Genomic DNA, 25,214 nt, shown 5'->3' with positions numbered 1-25,214 from the left:
CTATTCTAAAATCTGTTTCATGAAAGATTGGGCTAATCTAAAAGAGCTTCTAAATACGCCAGCGGGTAGAATGGAATTAGGAAGATTAATTAGCACTATAAAACATCTAGTAGCCTTATTCTGATGTATATTGATCTTTTAATCTGTAAATCTTGATTAAATATTCTCCTTGGTAAAGAATAAAATGCATTCAGTACAGCATCAGTATACTGGTAGATGAAGCACCAAACACTGTATGCACGCATACATATGTAATAAAGAGCAGTGGAAGTGACTAAGATATAGTGATAAAGATCCTTGAGTGCCTATACATCTTAAAATCAAACAAACACTTTTGACTTCAAAACAATTGATACTTTTTCCTATATCATCCTCCTCTCCTACAAAAATAACTGAGGCTCTAAAGCAGAGGTGGGCAAACTATGGCCTGCAGGCCACATCCGGCCCTCGGGACCGTCCTGCCTTGCCCTTGAGCCCCCAACCATGGAGGCTGGTCTCCGGCCTCTCCCATGCAGTCCCCCCGCCTGCGCAGCTTCAGCTCTCTGTATCGCCCGCACTCTGGGTGGTGGGGCTGCGAGCTCTTGCCAGACAGTGCAGCTGCAAGAGCCGCCGGCCTGCCCCGCTGCACTAGACTGTGTGGTAGCGTGGCTGGCTCTGGCCGGGCAGTGCGACAGCCAGTCCTGGTGCTCTAAGGGGTATGGTAAGGAGGCAGGGAGCAGGGGCGTTGGATAAGGGGCAAGGGGTCCTGGGGGGTGGTTAGGGACGGGGGGTCCTGGGAGGGGGCGGTCAGGGCACAAGGAACGGAGGAGGGGGGTTGGATGGTTCGGGAGTTCCGAGGGGCAATCAGAGTCGGGAAGTGGGAGGGTGTGGATAGGGGGCGGGGGCAGAGACCAGGCTGTTTGGGGAGGCACAGCCTTCCCTACCCAGCCCTCCATACAGTTTCGGAACCCCGATGTGGCCCTCAGGCCAAAAAGTTTGCCCACCCCTGCTCTAAAGTGACTAACATGGGCTTGGAATACCTTGGGTTTTGTTGTTGTTTTAATTAAATGAACAGAAATCACTGCAGATCAGCCTTAGTATTTAAAAAGGGAAACAGAAGGCTTTTACCTCCCTCTCCCTGATAGTACATCTTGAATTGCGCTGAGAAAAAATTACACCTTCCGGATTCTGTTTTGTGGTGTATAGCGTTTGAGAGGTCATTTAAAAAAGAAAGGAAAAAATATGCTGAATGCTATTCCCCATAATGGAAGGACCCACTCAAAAGTTATTAGCTGCTATCAGAGAATGAAGGCTGCTAATTTGCCTCCTACGCATTCTTAGGAGTTATGAATTTGAAAACTGATTACTGAATTCCTTTAATGGTGCTCAGAACTGGAGACTGGATTTTCTAAAAATATTACTTTGAAAGACCTTTTTTCTGCAGTGGGCCTCTTGCTTTAAAAGGACATTTCCTTTGGTATGAAAGTAATAAGTGCAATTATAATTATGTTGAAATCATCTAATATTTAAGATAAGCATTTTTCTACTTTTTTTTCCGAATACACCCAGCGAGTAAGTATTCAGTATACTTTGTACTCCATAAAATTAGTTCATTTGACGCTATTGAGAGTCAATCGTGCTTCTGGCAGTAAGCCCTCTGTTAGAGCCAGCATTGCCCATAACAGCCTGAGAGGGAAGCTGCGATCCAGTGAGTTAAGGCTCCATACTTTCAGCAGCTTTCTTTCCACTTGTTTGGAGGTAGTTGGAGCAGTTTTATGGAGACTGCATTAGTTGCAGTGCTGCTATCTGTGATGCAGATAGCTGGTACATGGGCATAAGGGGGCACAATGTGCCCCCTCGTATCCTTACACCATCTTCATGTAGTGCAGGTCACCATTTGACCTGAGTTAGTTCATTGAAAGATAATCCTCCTGGATTTATGCCTTTTCTGTTGTGTGCTCTAGCTGCTATGAGGATACCTGCTCCTATCTCCTAGCATGAAGTGGGGAGCAAGAGAAATTAATGTCTATCAGAAAAATATGAAAAATGTAGTTCCTACTACAACACTCTTATAATGAAAAGATGGACACCCCTTTATAGTGGCCATGAGCTGCAGCTTTATTAAATCACATTTCTGCTTGCTTGATATAATATGATGAATGGTGGAGAATTCTTGATGCTCATTCTGTCTTTCAGTTTTACAAGCATCCATGTTCTTAAGGGTTATTCTGTTGGGCCCTAAGGTTCCGTGTTGTCAGGCTCTAGCCTTGCATTCAGGAACATCAGGCAGTGAGATGGTGGCATGTTTGGTGGATACCAGAGGGTTCTGTCTAATCACCTGGCAGATCAATTTTCTCCAAGAACCAAGTAAAATTCTAGATTCTGATAATATTTGAATGTTTGTGGCAATTTATATGTCCAACACAGTGTTTCTAGTGATCAAGGGCAGAGAACTGGTAACCTGAATGGGCACCACATTTAAAATCTGGCATGAAAGCTCTAAATCTCTTTACCTGATAGGATAAGGAAGCAGCAACTTGGCCTGCTCTTGAGAGGATGTTAAACTTTAATGTTGCAGCATAGATGCCCAGGCCAATACCATTAACCTTCTGCGTTCTGTCAGTTTAGGCTGTTGACTACAGCCAGTCCATGTAGAAGAGCATCTTAGCATCCCTGAACAGTTCTCCCACTGGGGTTGCTAATTCTTTAATACTTTTGGAAAGAATCTTATAGAGGCTGTATTTATAGTGATTCACTCTTCATACAACCTTAATTTTTGTAAGGTCTTACAGAAAACACGTATATTAGCAGGTCTATGTTATGGTAAGTAATAGCAATGAATAGAGGCCAAAATTTAAAGATAATCTGAGTGAACAGGGATTTCACATCCCATTACACTTTTTTCTTTTAGTATTCTTTTCACATGTGCTTGTTCCGAATCCTTAGCATGTTCATAAGACTGAATACATTTCAGAATGCACAGCTAGATAAGCTAGAAAAATACTGCTTTCATGACTGCCCCTTTGTGCAGGGTAGATGGTGAATAAATTTTCCCAAAGGTAAGATCGCCTATTTTTGTATTAAATGGGACTGGCAGGGACTCAAAACCTTTCCTAAGAACCTCACTTGTTCTAATTTCTACCATGTGAGGGTGGTCTGATGCAGGCTTCAATTTATTGGCATAAAATATCGTCATAGGCCTTGGTATAGGTTTCTAACGGTGTGGGAGAAAACTTCCCAATGGTGTAACCAGAGCCAATTGAACTGGATTGGAAAGTATAGCTATACATAAACCTATGTTGAAAGCTCATTGTCTGCCTTCACTACCTGGCCACTGCTTCTCTCTGTCCCTGAGTTCCATACCATGTGCATTCTCCCATGCCTCTAAAACTGCCAACCCAGGTGCATGTGGCAAATGCCATATACTGCTAGTATGAAGAGTATCTGACTAGATTAGGCAACTACAATATCTACTGAGAGAGCCTTATAATGCTAAATTCTGTAGGAGGAGAGTTGCAGATGACTAAAGCCACAAGCGATCCCACTTTTGCAGCTGAGTGGACACTGGAGCCAGTAGCCATACCAAACATCTGGTCAGTCTATCCACCCCCCGGCATTGGCTCTGATTCTGACCCCAGAGCCGGGGGACCTAACTTACATTATCAGCAGTGAGCTGGAAAGCTTATTTCTGCTAAGGAACAGTTTCTCCCTGTTTTGTTACCTTTGGCTCCCAACCAAAGAAGGACCCCTCTGTTATGGTTTGTGTGCTCAGATGGCAGTTTTTATACCTCTTCACAGGCTTCAGTCAGCTGGTTCGAGTCCCTCATCATCTCATACCAATAATGTTGTCTCTGCTTCTTCCTTGTTCTTTCACCTCACCTTCAAATGTCTTCCAAATTGGGGGTGGAGTGTTCTTTGAGCAATGGTTCCTATTTGTACTGTGGGGTGCACATGCATTCAATGCATCTGAGACCAGAAAATTTTTTATAGCAATGGCTGTTGTTCCGCATCTGCACAGTCATCTTCCTGGTGCTTCAGACCAAGGGTATAAATGGCAGCATGGACCGATCACCTCTCCAGTTCCTTTCTACTGCCCATAGTGTGAAACAGAATGCTCCAGGGTCCAGCACTTGCTTCCTTCAGTGATTTTATCTGTAAATATTTATTAGTTTCCTTAGGGTAATAGCTTATACAGTGTTGCTAAATTTGGCGATATTCCCCCCCCGGAATCCTGGGCTTTAAGAACTACATCTTTTGTCGCTGATCCTTCCCAGTTCAGTGACAACCACGACCAGTCTACTCCATTGGAGAAGCTCATGTTTACTCCAAGAGTTCAATTTGCCAATCCTTTCCTCCAAGAACCTGCAAGGTACATGAGTACCTACCGACTGAAGAGAGTCCTAATGGACCAGACCCAGAAGAACCCCTTGGGGGGGGACAATGCTCCGCCAGGCTCTGTAGACTACACTACAGCTACCAAGAAAGGTGGGAATAAGTCCTCCGCAGCCTCTTAAGCAGAAACATGAGGGAAGATCCTATCATAAGAAGAGAGATAAATCTCCATTTGAGCTCTCTCCTAAGAAGGAAAGCCCTTTTTATAAGTCCTTGGGGATGGTACCACAGCACTTTCAGAGCATAGCACTAAAACCCTGGCTCTGAAAAGCAAGACTGCTTTGAAACTGGCACCATCAGCTACCCCGCTACTGTCCAAGGCACTGTTGAAAGAAGACTATTGGCCACAGCCAGCACAGATGGTACCAGGATTTTTGACTTAGGAGTCCTCGTTGCCAAGAGCTCTCACTAAGCTGACTCTGATGGTGCAGGTGGAGAGGAGCGCTCATTTCCCCCCTCATTGAGAGAAAAATACAGTGCTCAGCAAGACATCCTCATCGTGCAGGATTCTAAGTTTTGCCCATTCTTTCAGGCCCTACCATCTCTAGAGATATTCTGACTTGATCTGTCCAGGAGTGGCACAATGGGGGGAAGTCCTTCCACTAGACCTTCTACTAATCAAGGTGTGGCTAAACCAACAGTATTGTCAGTGTATGCAGAGATTTGGTCTCTGGTACACTTTACAAGAAGAGATACTATGAAGCATACAGTACCATCAGCACCGCTCATGGAACATAATCCAACTTTTTTATCTGATGACTCAGACATTGGTGAAAGGATATCTCCTCCTCCACCAGCATGCCAATGCAGTCCTGGTGTTGAATCTAATGGGCTTCCTTTAGATCTCAGAAAGCATGAATATTGGTGCCAAGGGAGCAGAATTTTTATTTACTCACTCGACTCCAAAATTTGGTGGACCAGGCAGCGTCAGAAAGGAACAGACACCAGCCAAAATTAACCCATTCTGATAAAGAGGCTAAGCGTTTGGACTTGTTCAGTAGAAAAGTCTTTTCCTCCACTAGCCTGCAATTCAGAATAACAAACTATCAGAATGGACAAATTCAAGTTTGTAACTATAAGAAATTCACAGAATTTCAGATCAACTCCCACAGGAATTTAGTGGACAGTTTGAAGTGCTTATCGAGGAAGAAAAGCTGATTGCGAGATCATCACCGCAGACTGCACTTGCTGTAGCTGACACAGCCTCCCATTCAATGGCCATGGCAGTGCTCATGGGGAGAGCATTGTGGCTTCAGTCCTCTGGGTTCCTGGGAGAGGTCCAATCCACGGTAGAGGGCTTGCCCTTTGAGGAGAGCAGTCTCATTAGTGAGAAGACAGAAGTCCCTACGCTTAGCAAAAAAATTATAGGTTTCAGAGTGGTAGTCTGTATCAGCAGAAAGAACGAGGAGTACTTGTGGCACCTTAGAGACTAAAAAATTTATTTGAGCACAAGCTTTCGTGGGCTAAAGCCAGCTTCATCAGATGCATGGAGCGGAAAATACAGTAAGAAGATATTTTGCTATAGATATATACAGAGAACATGCAAAAATGGGGGATGCCATGCCAACTCTTAACGAGACCAATCGATTAAGGTGGGCTGTTATCAGCAAGAGGGAAAAAAAGCTTTTGTAGTGATAATCAGGATGGCCCATTTCAAACAGTTGACAAGAAGGTGTGAATAACAGTAGGTGCTCACCGTTTGCTTGGGGTTTATACACCAGCACCCTAGAGAGAGTTCCGTAGGCTGCAATCATACAAGCAAAGATCTACTTCCCAACCATTTTTCCACCGCAGAACTTATGAGCCTCCAAGGCAGTGTCAGAGGCTGCAAAGAACTAGACAGACTGCTCCTCTTGCTTTCACCTTTGGAACCCAGCCATCTATAAGGAAACAATTATGACAAGATTGTCTAGAGCTGTGAACCAAGTCTGCTGCTAAACTTGTCTTCCTATACCCGATTTGGAGGCCATCTAGTCTATTTCTTCAACTGGTGGATCAAACATCCAACAGATGGGTCCTCGACATTGTTCATGCGGGATACATGATACAGTTCCTCTCCCTTCCCCCTTTACAATGTCCAGCCCTCTTTCTCTTCAGCGACCACTGACATGAGGAGATGCTCATTCAGGAAAAAGGTTCCTTCTGCATCTGGGAGCCGTACACTCCTCAATAACAAGGAAAAAGGTTCTATTCAAGATTCCTGATTTCCCCTCTTCCCCCCTGCCCCCCCCCAAAAAAGGGGAGAATGGAAACCTATCCTAGATCTATGGTGACTCACTGTCTACATTCGAGCAGTACATTTCGGAATGGGAATGTTGGCAGCAACAGTTCTCTCCATTAAACAAAGGAGATTGGTTCACAGTTCTCAACATGAGATCCCTATTTTTATATAGATATCCACCCAGCATACAAGAAATTTCTCAGAGTTGCTGTAGGTCCAAAACACTATCCCTACAAGGTGCTTCTTTTGGATTTCTTACAACCCCAAGGGTGTTTACAAAGGTGATGTCAGTTGTGGCAGCTCACCTCTAACACAACAGAATTTCTATCTTTCCATACCTCAATGATTGGCTGTTGACATGAAGATCTCATCAAGAGGTCCATTCAGCAACAACAGCTCTTCTCAAGCTGCTGCAATCACTGGGCATCTGTGTAAACAAAGAGAAATCCATGTTGGTCCCTACAGAGATGCTCTGATAAAGTTCTGTCATCACTGAACTCTATCAGAGTCAGGGCATATCTCCCAAAGGACAGACTCCTGATCATGAAGGCACTAGTCGCAAAGCTTCAAGCCAGTTCAGACATTGGTTGGGTCATGTCTTAGGCCTGGTCTACACTGGGGGTGGGGGGGGGATCGATCTAAGATACGCAACTTCAGCTATGAGAATAGCATAGCTGAAGTCGCCATACCTTACATCGACTTAGAATCACTTACTTCGCGTCCTCGCAGTGTGGGATCGACGGCTGCCACTCCCCCGTCGACTCCACTTCCGCCTCTCGCCATAGTGGAGTTCCAGAGTTGACGGCAGAGCTTAGTCTCTTAAGCCACTTGGCTGCCTGTGCATATGTAACAAAGTTTTCAAGGCTTCAACTTCACAGCCTATAAGTCTGGCTCAATATAGTATATGTCCCAAGCAGAGAGAGCATGGAAAAACATGAATCTATCTCCCAGAGAGCAGGAGACTCACTAAAGTGGTGGAAATAAACAGTTATCAACTGTGTGTATGGGACTCCCATTCATTTCCCCTCCATGTGAGAAAATAATCATCACAGAAACCTGCTTGTTGAGATGGGGCACTCATCTGTGTGAACACACAGCATGCATGAGACATATGAACTCTACAAATGTCTAAACATTTTGGACTTGTAAGCAGTCCTCAGTTTGCAAAAGGTTTCTTCCATAAAAAGAACATAAAAACAGGACATGTTCAAGTACAGTCAAACAATATGATGGCAGTATTCTATATCAACAAGCAAGGCAGCATGAAATCCAACCCAGCCATCAATTTGTATACCAGCCATCAACCTGTGAAATTGGTGAATCAGTCACCACATCATTCTATCAGCAGTGCACTTTTCAGAGATACACGATATGCTTGGGGACAGCCTCAGCAGATTCCTATCTGGGAATCAAGAATTGGAACTACAGAACTGTCTGGTTCAATCGACATTCCAGCAATGCGGACCCTGACATGTGACTTGTTTACAATTCAGGACAACACAAAATGTAGTAGCTATTGCTTTAGGGAAACCCAGAGTAAAGGCCCCAAAGGGAAGGCCTTTCTACTGCATCACGGCAGCTGATGTACCACTCTCCACCTGTCCCACTCTTACTATGAGCACTGAGAAAGATGAAGCATGACAGAGCATGGGTCGTCATGATTGCTCCCAAATAGCCCAGACGTTTCTGGTATCTCTGCATTCTTCAAATGTCAGCTCAATTGCATATGACCATCTTTTTCTCCGGGCTTTCCTTGCCCAAGTGCCTGAGCACAGAGTGGAGAAGCAATCAGGGCCTGATCTGGCTGTCCACCATGCCTTACTTCTACATAACAGAAGGTGAGACTGGCTAAATTGGCTGTGACAGCTCTTCCGCCCCCTTGTTCACAAGGGTGCATATTAGAATGTTAGTAATCTTTTTATCAAAACTGGCTTTCAGCACCACTGGACTTTGAGTTTAAGATTTTCAAAGGACTCTAAGGGAATTGGGTGCCAATCCTGTTCATATTGTGTGAGAGTTAGCCACCCAACTCACTTTCAGTCCTTTGAAAATCCACACTTAAGGAAAAAAGTAGTTGACCACCAGCCAGAGTTCACTAGTTAAGAAGGCTCAAAAGAAAGAAACACTTCCAAAACCTTTTCTGCATGTGCACTGTAATACACTAGTTTTCAGAAAGAAAATGACTAGCTCCAATCCAGCGTCTGAGATCTCACTTTTTCTGGTGGGGGAAAATGTGACATTTCTCTTTGAAAGTCAATCAGCTGACAGACTTGTGGCAAAAACTGAACATCTGAATCTCGAGTTTACTCTGGATTATACATATAGGACAGGTTTCAGAGTAACAGCCGTGTTAATCTGTATTCGCAAAAAGAAAAGGAGTACTTGTGGCACCTTAGAGACTAACCAATTTATTTGAGCATGAGCTTTCGTGAGCTACAGCTCACTTCATCGGATGCATACCGTGGAAACTGCAGCAGACTTTATATACACACAGAGAATATGAAACAATACCTCCTCCCACCCCACTGTCCTGCTGGGAGGAGGTATTGTTTCATATTCTCTGTGTGTATATAAAGTCTGCTGCAGTTTCCACGGTATGCATCCGATGAAGTGAGCTGTAGCTCACGGAAGCTCATGCTCAAATAAATTGGTTAGTCTCTAAGGTGCCACAAGTACTCCTTTTCTTTTTACATATAGGACACTTTTTTTTATTATGGTTGTAGTTATTGAATACAAGTCTGCCATTTCTACACCTTTCAGGTGCTTCTAAATTGTGCTATAGCTCCATGAATAGAATAGCAGTAAACTTTCCAAATTTAATTCACAAAATAAAAATGAGGATTTGCAAATTGATCCTTGTAGTTAGAAATGTGATTAGTACAGTCTACTTTCTTTGGAGGCATATCTGCAGTCTTCTATCAAAGAAAATTTTTAAATTAGAATGTTTTAAAATAATTATACATGGCTCCATAACCATTTGGGACACACTGTGGTAACTAAAACATACAGGATACTTCAAGGAAGGGAGAGTGAGGCAATGTTATTGATGAAGCAAAGGAAGCAAAGATGCCTGGAAGAAATGGATTTGAAGGTGTTGGGCAGAGAACAGGCTTACTGAATAGGAAGTGGGAAATTTTCCATGGATTGGGATGAAGAGGCAAAGGAAGCCATAAATTGAGAGAGTAGGGAGGAGCAGAGGGAGATGCTTAATATTGTGCCTTTACAGCTTTCCTCCAAGTTCAGTGCAAAACTCTGATGAAACAATATTATGACTGAGAATTGAAATGTAGATAAATCTATTTTTTATAATCTCAGTGACTATAATTCAACCCTATCTCTGCACATGTTTTATATTTTCTTATATATCATACAGTCAATCCTAGAAATCTTCAGAATGAAAATATTTGTCTTTAAGAGCTCTAAGATGATAGATGAGAGCCAAAAAATCTGCTTCTTTCTCTCCACCCTCTGAACAAGCCTTCCCTGACTTCTGTGACCCTTCTGCAGATATTGAAGCTGGACCTCTCCCCATAAATTTTTGTGGAAAATCTCCTGCTTTTTGCCCATCTGCTGCTGTTTGATCTCTGAGCATGGCTATGTGCCTATTCCTTCATGCACCCCACCAGCTGCTATGAAGTAGTCGTCTTGTCCTGTCTCTCAGCATGAAGCAATGGGTGGGCCCAGCAGATGGGGATAGGGAGGTCAGAGGAAGGAGAGATGTGATTGGGTCACATTGGCGCATCTAAGAGCCCTGAGTTGCAGCCTTTCCTTCCTTTGCCTAACTACAGACTCTCCCTGTCCTGCAGCGCCCCCCTCCCAGAATCTTAGGAACGGGTCAATCCTGGGTCAATCTTAGGAAGGGTTAAACCTGTATTTTTGTGTATGTTTTGTACACCACTTGATTCAAAGCCCAAGTAGGTGTTTCTGCAATGCAATTAATAAGAAACGCACCCTCCTCCCCCGAATAAATAGTGTCCAAAATTGAATTTATGCCAGTGTGCAACAAAGATGAATTACAGTTGCTAGGAAACCATAACTTTGTTTCTGAACATAGAATCATAAAAGATTAGGGTTCGAAGAGACCTCAGGAGGTCATCCAGTCCAGCCCCCTGCTCAAAGCAGGACCAATCCCCAACTAAATCATCCCAGCAGGGCTTTGTCAAGCCGGGCCTTAAAAACCTCAAAGGATGGAGATTCCATCTCCTCCCTTGATAACCCATTCCAATGCTTCACCACCCTCCTAGTGAAATAGTTTTTCCTAATATCCAACCTAGACCTCCCCCACTGAAACCTGAGACTATTGCTTCATCTCAATAAGGTGTTAACTCAGGTACTTAAAGATGTTGATATTTTTATTATCATTAACTAATGCACTGCTAATCAAAGTGGGGAAGAAAGAAGTAAGGTGAGCATATTATGAAGAACTGCACCCTCTCCTGTGAGGGGAATCTCATTTTAGTCACTCAAGTGGGTGCAGCTTATTTTGTGGACAGAGCAGAGCTTGGATGAGTACCAATAAACCTTTTTCTAATTTGCCCCCTGCTTCTTCTCATGAATTGCCTAATCCAAAATCCATTGAAGTAATTGAAGATGCCCATTGATGTCAGTGGGTTCTAGATCTGCCCCAAAGTATTAAGCCCATGATAGAATTTTTTTAATAAAAACAAATTTATCACAACCACACCCTCTTCTCCCACCCCTCCCCCGCAATTACTTTTAGCATGAAAATACCTACTTTCTTTTTCCACCACCACCCCACAAATGGACACACTCGTATATCTCAGAAATGGCTACATGGAAGTGTATCTAACTTCTCCAAAATATTCACCTGTGGTTGAATAACAAACGAAATTTCAGCTCAAAGGTTAAATTGCTCTGCATACAAGCTCTTAAACTGGAGGTTTGTAAGGTAACTTCTTCGAGTGATTGCTCATGTGTATTCCACAATAGGTGTGCGTGCTTGCCACGTGCACCAGTGCTGGAAGTTTTTCCTATAGCAGTACCTGTAGGGAGGAACGCCCCCCGCGAAGTCTGGAGTGGCGCCTGCCTGGAGTGGTATAAGGGGAGCTGCGCGCTCCCCGCAGCCTCAGTTCCTTCTTGCCGCCAGTGAAGGTGCATCGGAACTGCTCTGCTCCAGCTTTGCTGTAGTTTGTCCCCAGAACTGTTGATCATTCAGTGTTAGTATCTGTAGTTAGTTAGCTGTTTAATTGTGTGGCTCTTGTAGGCGTTCTATGCCAAGAAGTGTTTGCGCTGTTTGGGAGAAACCCATATCAGCGAAAGGTGCAAGATTTGCAAGTCGTTTAAGCCTCAGACCAAAAGAGAAAGGGACCATGCCGGTGCCCGGAGCGCCACCGATATTGGCCCCATGTTCCAGAGGCAAGCTGCCGTTGGGATCTCGGCAGTCGTCTCTGGCCTGCTACTGGCCTCGGTTGAGGGAACATTCTCGACACCATTCACCGCTTGGGGCAGAGTCCATGTGGATCGCCCTCGACACCGACTAGACTGTCTGGCTGGGTTCTGTCCGGCCGGAACTCTCGGCACCACTTGTCCTCAAGGAGCGAATATCGACGGGGCCGCGGCGGACATCGCCAATGATCCTCGGAGAGGGTACCGCAGTCGGTCACGGCACAGTCGTCGATGCCGTTCCTGCTTGGACTCCCGCTCCAAGTCTCCGCCAAGGCACTGCAGCCCTGGGTGTCGATTGCCGGCGTCTCGCCGTTGCGGGTCCGCCCATCGAGGCTGTTCGCGGAGCAGCTGTTACTGTCCGTACTGGTTCTCCACGTCGATATCGCGGTCCCATGGCCACCATAGATCCCAGCACTGCCGCTCCTCCTGGTCCAGAGATAGCAGCAGATCTTGCGCTATTCCGCTTTCCATTCGTAGCCGTCCTTCAATGGGCCAGACCAGCCAACCCAAACAGCCTGCCCCGGCGGTGCCACAGCAGATGCAGTGGCACAGAGTGTCGTGGCCGGCCCAATGGTACCAGTGGGCACCGTGGCCTCTGGCGCAGCCCTGGGTGGGAGCTCGCTCGGTGGCTGGAGCATCAGAAGCACCATTGGCCTCCCTCTCCAGACCCCTGAGAAAGGAATCAGTGGGATGTACATCCTTGGCACCATGCCCGGAGTCCAACCAGGGGATGGACCCTCCAGTGCTAGCCGACACCCCAGCACTGCACCAGCCTCCTCGCCCTGCCCAGAGGAGGCGATTGCGGCCCCGCCCCTCTCCACTCCGCAGGAGGACTTCAAGGCCTACTAAGAACTCTTAAAGAGGGTGGCAGCAAGCCTCCAAGCCGAGGAGATGGAGGAATCCTCAGACTTCCTGTTTAACATGTTGTCCGCATCGGACAGGGTGGTCTTGCGTCTCCATGTAGGGGTGGCTAAGATTTCAAATGCCCTGTGGCAAACACTGACCTCTTTGGCCCCCATCTCTAAAAAGGCGGAACACAAGTACTTTGTATCCACTAAGGGACATGAGTACCTGTATACCCACCTGGCGCCCAACTCCCTGGTGGTCGAGTCAGTCAACCATAGGGAATGGCAGGGTCAGCCAGCCCCGACCCCAAAGAACAAAGACTCTCGGAGACTGGACTCTTTCAGAAGGAAAATTTATTCATCTTCAAGCTTCCAGTTACAAGTGTCAAACCATCAGGCTCTCCTGGGCCAGTACCAATTCAATCTGTGGGGCTCTCTGCCCAAGTTTAAGGACTCCCTCTAGGAGCGCGATAGGAAGGAATTCAGGGTGCTAGTGGAGGAAGGGGTAGCGGCCTCTAGGGCGTCCCTGCAGGCAGCCTCGGCTGCATGAACAATGGCCTCCGTGGTGTCCGTGAGACTGGCAACATGGCTCCTGCTCTCTGGGCTGTCCAGCGAGGCGCAATCTTCCATGCAAGATCTCCCATTTGATGGCAAGGCTCTGTTTGCGGAGGAAACCGATACAAGGCTGCATGGCATGAAGGACTCCCACATGACCCTCCAGACTCTGGGCCTCTCTGTCCCGGCTCCGGCAAAACCTAAGTTCAAGTCGCAGCAGACTCCTGCACAGGCCACCCTCCCGAAGTACGAGGCCACCCATAAGAAGCAGCGGGACTGTAAGAGATGCCCTCAGAGGCAGTCTTGGCCTGCCCCCCAGCCTGGGTCCTCCAAGGGCAAGCAGGCGGGGAAAAGGCATTTTTGACGGGATGCTCGTGGGCACCCTGCCAGTCCTTACCAAAGATCCACCCCTAATAAAGCTACCCTTCTCCAGCCGGTTGTGTGCTTTCCTCCCAGAATGGTTGCAGCTAACCTCAGACTGATGGGTCCTCAACACCATCTCCCCGGGTTACACCCTCCAGTTTACTTCCTCCCCGCCCAACCACCCCCGACTCCTGTCCCTCTTGAGGGACCCCTCGCACGAAGCTCTGCTCAAGCAGGAGGTGGGGCAGCTCCTAGGACTAGAAGCGATAGAGGTGGTGCCCGAGAAGTTCGTGGGCAAGGAGTATTGCTCCTTTTGTTTTCTTACCTCGAAAGCTAAAGTGGGGCTCAGGCCTATCCTGGACCTGTGAGGTCTGAACCAGTATATTGTGAAACTCAAGGTCCGTGAGGTCTCCCTGGCCTCCATCATCCCCTCCCTGGATCCCGGGGACTGGTATGCTGCCCTCGATCTCCAGGACGCGTACTTCCACAGCCACATATTCGAGGGGCACAGGTGCTTCCTCCGTTTCGTGGTGGGACAGAATCATTACCAATTCACGGTCCTCGTGGTTGGTCTGTCCACTGCCCCCCAGGGTGTTTTCAAAATGCATGTTGGTGGTAGCGGCCTACCTCAGACGGTGTGGGGTCCAGATATTTCTCTATCTGGACAATTGGCTTGTCAAGGGCACCTCCCGGTCGCAGGTGAGGGATCACATGGTGCTCCTCCTGTCCACGTGCACCTTGGGCCTGTTGGTAAACAACACCAAGTCCACGTTAGTCCCAGTCCAATGCATAGAGTTTATCGGGGCACTGCTGGACGCAGTGTCGGCCAGCGCCTCTCTCCCACCAGACAGATTCGAGTCCCTGAAAGGTCTCATCGACTTGGTCACAAGGTTCCCAGTGACAACAGCCAGGGTTTGCCTGCAACTCTTGGGTCACATGTCGGCGTGCAAGTACGTTGTCCATCATGCCAGACTCAGGATGAGGCCCCCTCCAGGTCTGGTTGGCCTCAAATTTCTCCCAGGCCACGGACAGGATGGATAAGGTCCTTACCATGCTGGACTCTGATCACCTCTCTACGGTGGTGGTCCGCCCCAAACAACATGCTCCAAGGGGTCCCATTCAGGGACAGGGCACCGTTGTTGGAGCTGGTGTCCGATGCATCGGACCTAGGTTGGGGGGCCCATGTGGGGAACTTTCAGACCCAAGACCTGTGGTCGGCTCAAGACCTGACCCTACATATAAATGTCAAGGAGCTCAGGGTTGTGCGGCTGGCGTACATGGCCTTCCGCTCGCACCTGGAGGGCAAGGTAGTCAGGGTCCTCAAGGACAACACTGCCTCGATGTTCTATGTCAACAGGTAAGGCGGGGCCCAATTTTCTGCCCTCTGCCACGAAGCCCTCAGGCTGTGGGACTTCTCTATAGCCCATAACATCCACCTGAAGGTCTTCCACCTACCAGGCACCCGAAATGAGAGGGTGGATTGCTTGAGCAGGGACTTTTCCTTGCAACACGAGTGGTCCCTCCACCCAGAAGTGGCCCACTGGCTCTTCCGAAGGTGGGGAGCTCCCCGGTGGACCTATTCGCGACTCGGCAGAACCAGTGATGCCCCCTGTTCTGCTCCAGAAGGGGTCTGGGGAGGGGCGCTATCTCCGACGCCTTTCTCCTGTCCTGGTCAGGCCGGCTTCTCTACACCTTTTCCCCCATTCCGTCTAATCAGCAGGGTCCTGGAGAAGATAAAGATGGACAAGGCCTGGGTCCTCCTGATTGCCCTGGCATGGCCCAGGCAGCATTGGTATGGGACCTTCACAGGCCTGGCGGTAGCTCCGCTGTGGCTGTTGTCGCTCCGCCCGGACCTGCTCTCTCAGGACCAGGTCCAGCTCCGCCCACGCCCTGCGTTCCTCCCGAAGGTGGTCTCCGCCTACCACATGGGTCAGGACATTTTTCTACCGGTCCTCTGCCCCAAGCCTCACATGTCCAGTGAGGAGCACTGTCTCCACACGCTCGATGTGCAGCAGGCTCTGGCTTTCTAACTCGAGCGGACCAAGCCGTTCAGAGACTCCTCGCAACTGTTTGTCACCTCGGCTGAGTGTGCAAGGTGCCAGTCCATTTCCTGCTATGAGCTGGTGGGTGTCCCCCAACCACCTATTGTGAGGGCACACGCGACTTGGGCGCAGGCCTCATCGGCTGCCTTGATGGCCCACGTCCCCGTCCAGGAGATTTGTAGGGCCACCATGTGGTCTTCCGTTCACACGTTCACCTCGGACTATGTGATCGTCCCCCAAACCAGGGATGACGCTGGGTTCGGCAGGGCTGTCCTGCATCCTGGGAACTTGTGAACTCCTACCCACCTCCAACAGATATAGCTTGGAATCATCTATTGTGGAATACACATGAGCAATCACTTGAAGAAAAGACAGTTAGCTTTTCTGTAACTGGTGTTTTTCGAGATGTGTTGCTTATGTCTATTCCACATCCCACCCTCCTTCCCCTCTGTCGGAGTTGTCTGGCAAGAAGGAACTGAGGGTGGGAGGAGTGCGCAGCTCCCCTTATACCCTGCCAGGCAGGTACCACTCCAGGGGTCGGGGGGGGGGGGTTGCGCTCCCCCGTACGGGTACTGCTAGAAGAAAAACTTCCAGCACCGGTACATGTGGCAAGCACACACACCTATTGTGGAATAGACATGAGCAACGCATCTCGAAGAACACCAGTTACTGAAAAGGTGACTGTCTTTTCAGCCTCAGTCTTAACTAAATGTTGCTGTCATCGTTTTAGGTGACTAGGAACTAGTAATTCAGAAAATTTTAAAGTGAAGCCAGCCCACTTTCTTTAACATAGGATGGTTAATCTGGCAGTAACATGTCAGATTCTCTCTTGTTAAATTTTGGGGTGGAATATATCCTGGTTTCAAATAAACCATTGCAGTCCTGAAGATGACTGTTTTAATTAATTTAACCTTAATAATTCCTCCATTTTTATGATCACGTAACCTTAATGGTGTTCCTTCAACCTCGTTAATATTGTTTCTGGCTTTTAAAAAGAATCTGCAATTAAAAAACATAACCAGGAAGTGAGTGATTCTAACAAAAATGAGGCAGATATTTTTATAATAAAACTCTGTTACACATTCCATTAAAAATACTGCCTCGAATAGCTGTAATTCCTCTCAGGAAACTGATACTATCTGAGCATCTGCAACAGACTTGCTGTTATCCATTTTTCTGTATCTTACCTTGCTGATTTCGTAGTATATATGTTGTAATGTTAGTGTTTCCTTTAGATTTTTGGGAAATTTGAGGGATGAAGTTATAGTTTCTCAATTCAATGGATTATGTGAAATGAATTGGTGTGATCTCTGCCCATTTGCTCGGGGATATATATTAGACCTGCAGCAGCCCTGCACTTCAGTTAGTACTAACTTTCACTTTATTAGCAGGCTCAGCAATGGGGCCAAGAACTAATAATTGAACGGGCATAGAGTGCTTTCTCCTTTCACCGTGAAAGATAGTTTTTCTTGTATACTGTTTAACTGTATTCGGTTTGGTAACTCTCACAAAGTTTAAATTTAATTGAATAAAACAGTTTTGTTAGGGGGGTTGGTTTTTTTGTTTGTTTGTTTGGTTTTTGGTTTTTGGGAGCGGGCAAGGGTTTTGTGGTGGTGGTGGTGGTTTGTTTTTTTTTTTGTTTTTCGAAGGAAGTTTTTTTGTTTTGTCTTTTGGTCTGGTACCGGTCCTGGTCTGTTTTTTTTGGCTTCCCAAAAATGGGATTTTTTTAACAGTTAGTGTCGTAATAACTGATACATAGATAATGGATATCCCTTTAGTTTTGCATTCTTGAAGACTAGAAATATTAAGAAATGTCCTTTTAACAATAAAGAATTAAGTTGGTTTAACTTGTGCTTCATTTGTACATGTGCGTCCCAGAGACCCAAACTCGTCCACATCTTCTTTTTTTAAAACTTAAGCCTTTGTGTATGCATTATGTGTTAGATTAAAAAAAAATTACTAGACTGATAAATATTAGGTGTCACCCATGTGTACTGAACATTCTTATTTTTCCAGATAACTGCCATGTTCTCCTCTTGAATTATATATTTCTCAAGAGTTTAAATCCATGAAGAGTTCTGTTGTTGAGATAATTAATATTACAAGTACCTTTTTCTCTTTTGAACGTTAGTTAAAATAATCTTGCTTAAATTATTTAACTTATTGGCACAGCTCTAGCTTTAACTGTACTTCCAAATGTTCCATGATCTCACTGTCCATTTCCATGCATGTTAACGTTTAAACTGTGTTCTGATGGTCTAACTCATTTATAACATATTCTGTAGTGAATATTGTGTATGTATTTTTAACAACATTTAATATTGGATAAAATATCTTTGTACTTAAGAAACAAGGCTCTGTGCTCTTCTGGGCTTTTTTTTAAAAGCCTATAATTAGGATATAGCAGTGAATAAAAATAATAATAATTATCTGTATAGACTTACCTTGTGCACATTACCTATAATTTTTTTCTACAGACATTGATGATGTTCAAATTCTTCCACGTCCATCTCGAGTCAGACATTTTTCACAGAGCGAGGACCCTCCAAGCGAAGTTTTTGGTGCACTGAATGAGGAACAGCCACTGCCAAGAAGTAGCAGCACGTCTGACATCCTGGAACCATTCACAGTTGAACGAGCCAAAGGTGCAGTTCCTGTCATTGACAGTTCATCCCATCATGCGCCAAGCTTACAGAGTTCCACTGAGACCTCTTCAATATATAGATCCACTGAAGGTCATATTACTGATACGAATAGCAGAGAGTCCTCCTTGGAAGTTGGGGATAGTATTTATGACCATCTCTGTCATTTGATAGGGCCGGTAGATCTTGCAAATACATCTTTTGAACAAAGCCAGTATGTTGACCTTGAAGGTGAAGATGATCTTCTTTCCTCTCTGAGAGCATATCTTAAGGAAAAAGAAGAACCTTGCAGTCACTATGAGATAGATAAATTTGAGGCTTCTCCTCCTGAAGTCAATACAACAGAAAATAGAAATGATAGTTTACAACTGGACGAATTAGAGCATAGAGATCAGACTGTTAAATGTGCAGGTAGCAACACTGTTGCCGAAAGAGCTGAACATGTAGCACTACAACTAAAACAAAACCAAAGTGGCTTTATAAGTAACATTGCACCTACCCAGGTAGAGAGTGTTACAAGAAATCAAGCGATCGAAAAAGCCAAACCGTTAAATATTGATAAACCCAATGAAAGCTTATTTGAGTATGGGTCAAGTAGCCCTGATAACAAAGGAAGAAAGCGATACCTGTACAGACAAACAGCCACTGAAGTTGATGTAGATATAGCTGTGGAACTAGCTTTAGCTGAGAAGCCTAGAAGTGCCCAGTTGAACGAAAAAATAACCAACACACGTGTTATGCATGCAAAGAAAGTTCTACCTAAAGCACCAGTTAACCCTGAAATGCCTCATGCTCCAGGCAAACTTTTACCAACTAAAAGGAGTATATCTGAAACAGTAACCCATAAGGCCAAAATTATGAGAATAACGGCTAAGAAACGAAATAGCGTTCATGTTACTTTTAGACCATCCACTGAATCGGTTCAATTTTATAACCCTTTAGAAAACAAAGAGGCCCCCTGGAGGGCAAGACTTCGCAAACTCGGTGGCTTCAGTAGTGGTAGTAGTAGCGGTAGCAGCAGCAGTAGCAACACAAGCACTGGCTCATCTGCGGTCTTGGAGCTAGTCAGACCAGGAATGTATAGACCTCTAGATGCAGCCAATGCAGCTTCAGTTAGTAGTAAACAGACTAAGGAATCCACAGAAGCTCGAACACCCGTGTTGCAGAAAGAAGGTATTGCAGCTAATCCGTTGCATAATCGTAGTGCACCTAGGTCATCAGGTCAGGAGTCAGGACCACAACAGGGCTCCCTGGGTGGTGTTTATAAAACTGTTGTACATGCTCTTTCGAAGCCGAAGGCAAATGTTTCCCCACAGAGGCAGAACAGAATACCAGCAGAGGCTCCACTGAGGGATCTGTACAGTCATGTAATGGGCTATTTTGGAAGGAAAGCTGCAGGTGAGCACTAACAGTGTGCACAGTGCAAAAGGAGAAAGGCAGCACCAGTTTGGCTTAATGCAACTGAAGCAAGCTCTTATAAGCAATCAAAAGGCTTTGGGATGATCACTGCTTTCCCTGTTTGGTTATGCATGCGCCTTTAGCAAGCTGAAATTTTTCCCAGCATAAGTTATGTTTATGTACTTTAAATTACTAATTTCCCTTTTAAAGATACTTAGTTGAACCTCTTTGCTGCTGAAGACCATCAAGTTAGGGAAGAGGAAGAGACAGTAAATGACCTACCAAGGGATCAAATGCAAGTCTCCCTGTATCCTAGCCTACGCTAGAGGGCTTTGAAATTCAGCCTACTGTATGGCTTTCAGATTTTTTTTTTTATTTCTAGTGGAATAGTAAGTCCTGGTACCTATAGTTTGTCTGTCTGGGAAAAAAGACTCTGCTGTCAGCCAGTTAAACTGAGCTATTAAAATTGCTAGTTCATTTAGTATGTTTTCTTCCTCCTCTCCTCCAAAACAAAAAATTCTCCCAAAATTAGGCTTTGAAGTTGAGACCTGGCTTTTAATCAGTTATGTAACGCATACAGAATATTTTTAACATTAAGTAAAACAGAGAAATTTCCTCTTATTTGGATGGCTTCATTAGAACAATCCGATATGGCTTTAGTAATTTTTTGTTTGAACCATTTCAAAACATGCTTTAGGCCTTTCTGTATGCATTCACTGAAGTGGATGCAGTTACATCTCGGCAATCTCTATCATTGTTTTCTTTTTCTTGGGATCATGGATGTACATAAAGGTCTCATGGTAGTCTTCTGTCAGCTGAATATGGGACCTCTGTGGACTTGATCGATCAGACAGAACAAGGCTATCATTATAATATTCATCATCTTAGTTTACATCTTAAATAACCTTAAATGAACAATAAATTAACTTTCAGCAGTAAGGTAGGTTTTCCTTTTTACACTGTTATGCTAGCATGATTAACAGAATGTTCTGTCATGCATCCTGCATTGAGATGTTAATGCCACCTGAGGGCAGTCTTTTAGGCGTAGCACCACAGTCTGGGCAGTGGTACTATTATCATAATGTCTCAGAAAAAAAGATTTTCTGTATCATTTGTTTTAACATATTTTATGTAGTTTCTCCAAGAGAAACTGTTTACATTTGCAAAAGTATTGAGACACAAATGATTCCAAAATATCATTTTATTTGAAATTTTGATATGAAGGTCTTATGTTAAATTCATATAATAAGTTTCATTGTAGTCTCCTGAGGGATAATTTTTATGTAGGAATATGAACTTGAACAAATTGCTCCTTAAAGGCTAAAATGCTATAATTAGGTATAACATTCATAGTATAATTAAGGCAACGTAATTCTATATAATGTGGAAACTAAAAAATATAGCAATTAATTAATTGTTCATAAATCACTGACCATTTAAAGAGTTTTTTGAGTTTGTATTCCATGTTGCACCATACATTATTTTTGTTACATAACACTTTATTTGCAAGTATACTAACTGTATACAGTACTACATTGACATTTATCATATTTCTTTATCTAGTGTACTTTCTTCACCAACATTGTTCCTCATTAGAAATAATAATTCCTAGGGTTTTTTTGGGGGGGGAGGGTAATGTGGAGGAAGGGAGGAGGGGTGTATGCTGTATCCTTAAAGCAAGCATTAACAACTTTGAGTAGTGCTTATCTGTAAGCTTTCTTGCTCTTTAAGGTTATAGTGGAAATTGACTAACACCTGCTTAGTGGGGAGGAAAAAGGAGATTTACTAATTCTTAAAATTGAACCTATTCAAGAGGAGAAAACTCATAAATGCATGTTTGGGCAGTAATTTTTTTTACTGACTAGGTTTCTTGATTTGACTTCTGTTTTCTAAAATGTATTTTTAAAAGTATCCCTTACTATATGTAGTCATTCATTTGCTTTTAGCCAATAGAGAGGACATGAGTCAAAAGCTGCACCCTCTTGCTAGCGATATTGGCAGTAGCAATACAAATGTTCCTGACCTCATGGATGAGTTTATAGCTGAGAGACTCCGCAGTGGTAGTGCATTGGTAAGCTTTTACGACTTTTTTACATGTAAAAACAATATGCAAACACATTTATAAAATTATTGTTTAAGTTACAGAAATATTTTATTCTGGATTTAAGAACCAGAAATAAATTATATGAAAATCACTGCCCATTAGATTGTAAATCCTGTTTTTTAAGTCATGTTGCATGCATATTATGTCACACACCATGACTTAAAAAACAGAGTTTACAATATAAGGGGCAGTGACATAATATGCACACATACTCTTTTATGCTAAAATTCTTCATTATTCATTATTATTGATTCTGCAAACAATATATGTCACTTCACGCAAATGAGTATTCTGTTGCATCGTCTCTTCAAGTTGAATGGCACTAATCCTGGGCACAGTTACTTGTATGCATAAGTGTTTGCACGATCAAAGCCTGAATGTGTGTATTAACATACACAATGTGATATTGTATATTGTTCTGTGAAGGTGTATTCACTGGCACAATCTAGAAGACTAAATATTTTTAAATGGTATATAGTTTGCCTTCACTTCTTTTCATTTCACTTCTTATCAATATATTTTTGTATCAATAGCTTTCTGCTCTAGAGCCTGACTTTTTCACTCTTGTCATCTTTGATCAGTAATGCAATGTTTGAGATGTCCTCATTCATAATCATGTAGGCAGTTCAGTATTACAAGCATTGGATTGAGTTGTCACTGAAGAATTATGAAAAGAGGCAGCTGATTGGAGAAGATAAATGTTTTATTAATTGACAGCGATGGGAAAGGAAAAATATAAAATTACTATTTTATTGCAAGTTTTTCTGTCAACGAAGAGACAGAATGGGAAGCAATTTAAATTTATTATTATTTCAGACTTACTGATCACTCCAATTTTGTGTGGCTAGCAAATTCCTTTTCAGTAGGTGGTGGATGTATCCAATGCCGTTCTAAGGTTTGCTCACATATAAAGTTTGCAAAGAGTAGTCGGGCTCCTTAATAGTATGGGGTAAAAGAGGAGCAATTTCCATGTAGTTCGTTTGGATTGATTTATCTTCATATCTGATGAATGATAGATAAGTGGCAGGTGATTTGCCTTAAATATCTGTTCAAATGCTGGTTCTTTTTGCCTTCAAAGGTACATCCCATGTTTATCAGATTTTAACTGTTGGTGCACATTATATTGCATAGTCCCAATACAGCCTACAGCATGTATAGAACAAATTGCCAATCCTTTATCTTGTTGCCATGTTCCATTATTCAATTCCAAAACCACTGAATTTTTGGCCATTCTCTGTGTGTATTTAAAGATGTCTTTTTTTTAATTACACCATTCAAAATCATTTGACTCAGATGTTACTTATGCACCTCCATTCTTAGAAAGGATCTGGTTCTTTCTCTAGATCGGGGCGGTCAACCTGAGCCAGAGAAGGAGCCAGAATTTACCAATGTAGGTTGCCAAAGAGCCACAGTAATACGTCAGCAGCCCCCCCATTAGCTCCCCACACCCTGCTCCCAGTGCCTCCCACCCCCTGGCAGCCCCGCTGATCAGCGCCTCTCCCTTCCTCCCTACACCTCCCAATCAGCTGTTTTGTGGCGTGCAGGAGGCTTTGGGGGGAGCGGGGAGAAGCGAGGGCATGGTGGGCATGGGGGGAGGGGGGAGTGGAGTGTGGGCAGAGCCAGGGCCTGAGCAGTGAGCACCCTCCAGCTCGTTGGAAAGTTGGCACCCGTAGCTCCAGCCCCAGAGTCAGTGCCTATACAAGGAGCCGCATGTTGATATCTGGAGAGCCACATGTGGCTCCGGAGCCACAGGTTGGCCACCCCTGCTCTATATGATTCAAAGTTGAACATCATGTGTTGTTACTAAGGAATGAATAACCTTCTATTCATAAAATCAAATGAACCCTTATTATAAAATGGAAAATGTTAACTGGATTATATCAACGTCATAAACTCATTCTGTGTTTTTGGTAAATCAGTTTACTCAAACAAAACAGAAATAGACACAGAGGACAGATGAGTGAGGAAAAGGAAAAAACTTTCTTTTATAAGTAGGGGGTCAAACATGTTGACTGTACCTGTTATCAGTTCAGGCAGCAAACATGGCTCTTACCTCAGTGTTATAGAAAGTTGTGGTCCCTGCTGAGGTCAGCTGGAATGAGGAACTGAGACCCAGTTGCTGGATGGAATTCCCCCTTGACCTTATGGCAGATTCATAAAGGGAATGTCAGGCAAGGTCCAGATCGTTAGCCCAACAAGTGTTACATTGTTAGATCCATAGAATCATAGAATAGTAGGGTTGGAAGAAACCTCAGGAGATCATCTAGTCCAACCCCCTGCTTAAAGCAAGACCAACCCTAACTAAATCATCCAAGCCAGGGCTTCGTCAAGCCGGGCCTTAAAAACCTCTAAGGATGGAGATTCCACCACCTCCCTAGGTAACCCATTCCCGTGCTTCACCACCCTCCTAGTGAAATAGTTTTTCCTAATATCCAACCTAAACTTCCTCCACTGCAACTTGAGATCTTTTTTCCTTTTCTGTCATCTGCCACCACTGAGAACAGCCTAGCGCCATCCTCTTTGGAACCCCCATTCAGGTAGTTGGAGATACAAGAAACATCAAACTTACGTCATGAAAACTATACCAACCTAGTGAAACCTGTAATTTAAGATCAGATAGTAATAAGGAAAGGACAAAGGAAAGAACAGATCAGGTCTAGTGTTTGAAAAACAAAACAAAAAAATCCTCTCACAGGTTACCTTTAGTCTCTTAACTTTTAGTTCATAGAAAAGTTCAGGATGTTTCATAAAAACTTGTTAAAAGGGCAGTTGTGAGAGTCCAGGAACACACACACAAGGTTTCACATACTTTAGTCTCTTCTGGATAAGGAAGGATCTGTAGGTTCCATTGTCACAATACATTGAAAAGGTATTCAAGTGAATATTGAGTATTATGTTTAGTGTCTAGGGCATTAAGATATACATAGGATTTGAGTCTTGGTACATATTGAGATTTTGCTTTCAGTTTTGTAGGCTGCAAGTCAAAATTTGTCAAGGTTTTATGGAGTTTTTTCTCACAAATACTTAAATCTAAAGTTAAAAAATTTGTTTAGTATTTTGGAGATAATTTTAAAAATATTCTCTCTCCATATTATTTGCATCTCTCTAGTTTTAGCAAATATGTTTCACATATTGGCCTCATTCCCAGTCTTTTGAAGTGCATGCACATTTGTTTGTTCCCTATTTTTGGTGCGCAAAAAGCCCAATGCACAAGTGTGGGTAAGGGATTTGTGTGCACAATGTTATATGTATGTGCAAGATCCACAT

At 44.2% G+C, this 25,214-nt stretch overlaps 1 protein-coding gene across 3 annotated transcripts in view; it reads left to right on the top strand.

Moving 5' to 3' along the window:
• Positions 1-25,214, top strand: part of RALGAPA1 (Ral GTPase activating protein catalytic subunit alpha 1) — a 235,006-nt gene that overhangs the window by 63,502 nt on the left and 146,290 nt on the right. For 2 of the 3 annotated variants that reach the window (XM_084632409.1, XM_084632408.1), the window contains 2 exons: positions 18,281-19,843; positions 21,790-21,914. In XM_084632409.1, the coding sequence (XP_084488535.1) occupies positions 18,281-19,843; positions 21,790-21,914 (1,688 nt within the window). The remainder of the gene's footprint in view (positions 1-18,280; positions 19,844-21,789; positions 21,915-25,214) is intronic. The other variant, XM_084632410.1, reaches the window with a different exon arrangement.

Source organism: Lepidochelys olivacea (genome assembly GCF_965140295.1).
Source record: "Lepidochelys olivacea isolate rLepOli2 genome assembly, chromosome: 6".
NCBI lineage: Eukaryota > Metazoa > Chordata > Testudines > Cheloniidae > Lepidochelys > Lepidochelys olivacea.
Note: the sequence above shows the minus strand (reverse complement) of the source record. Positions and strands in the feature narration are given on the sequence as shown.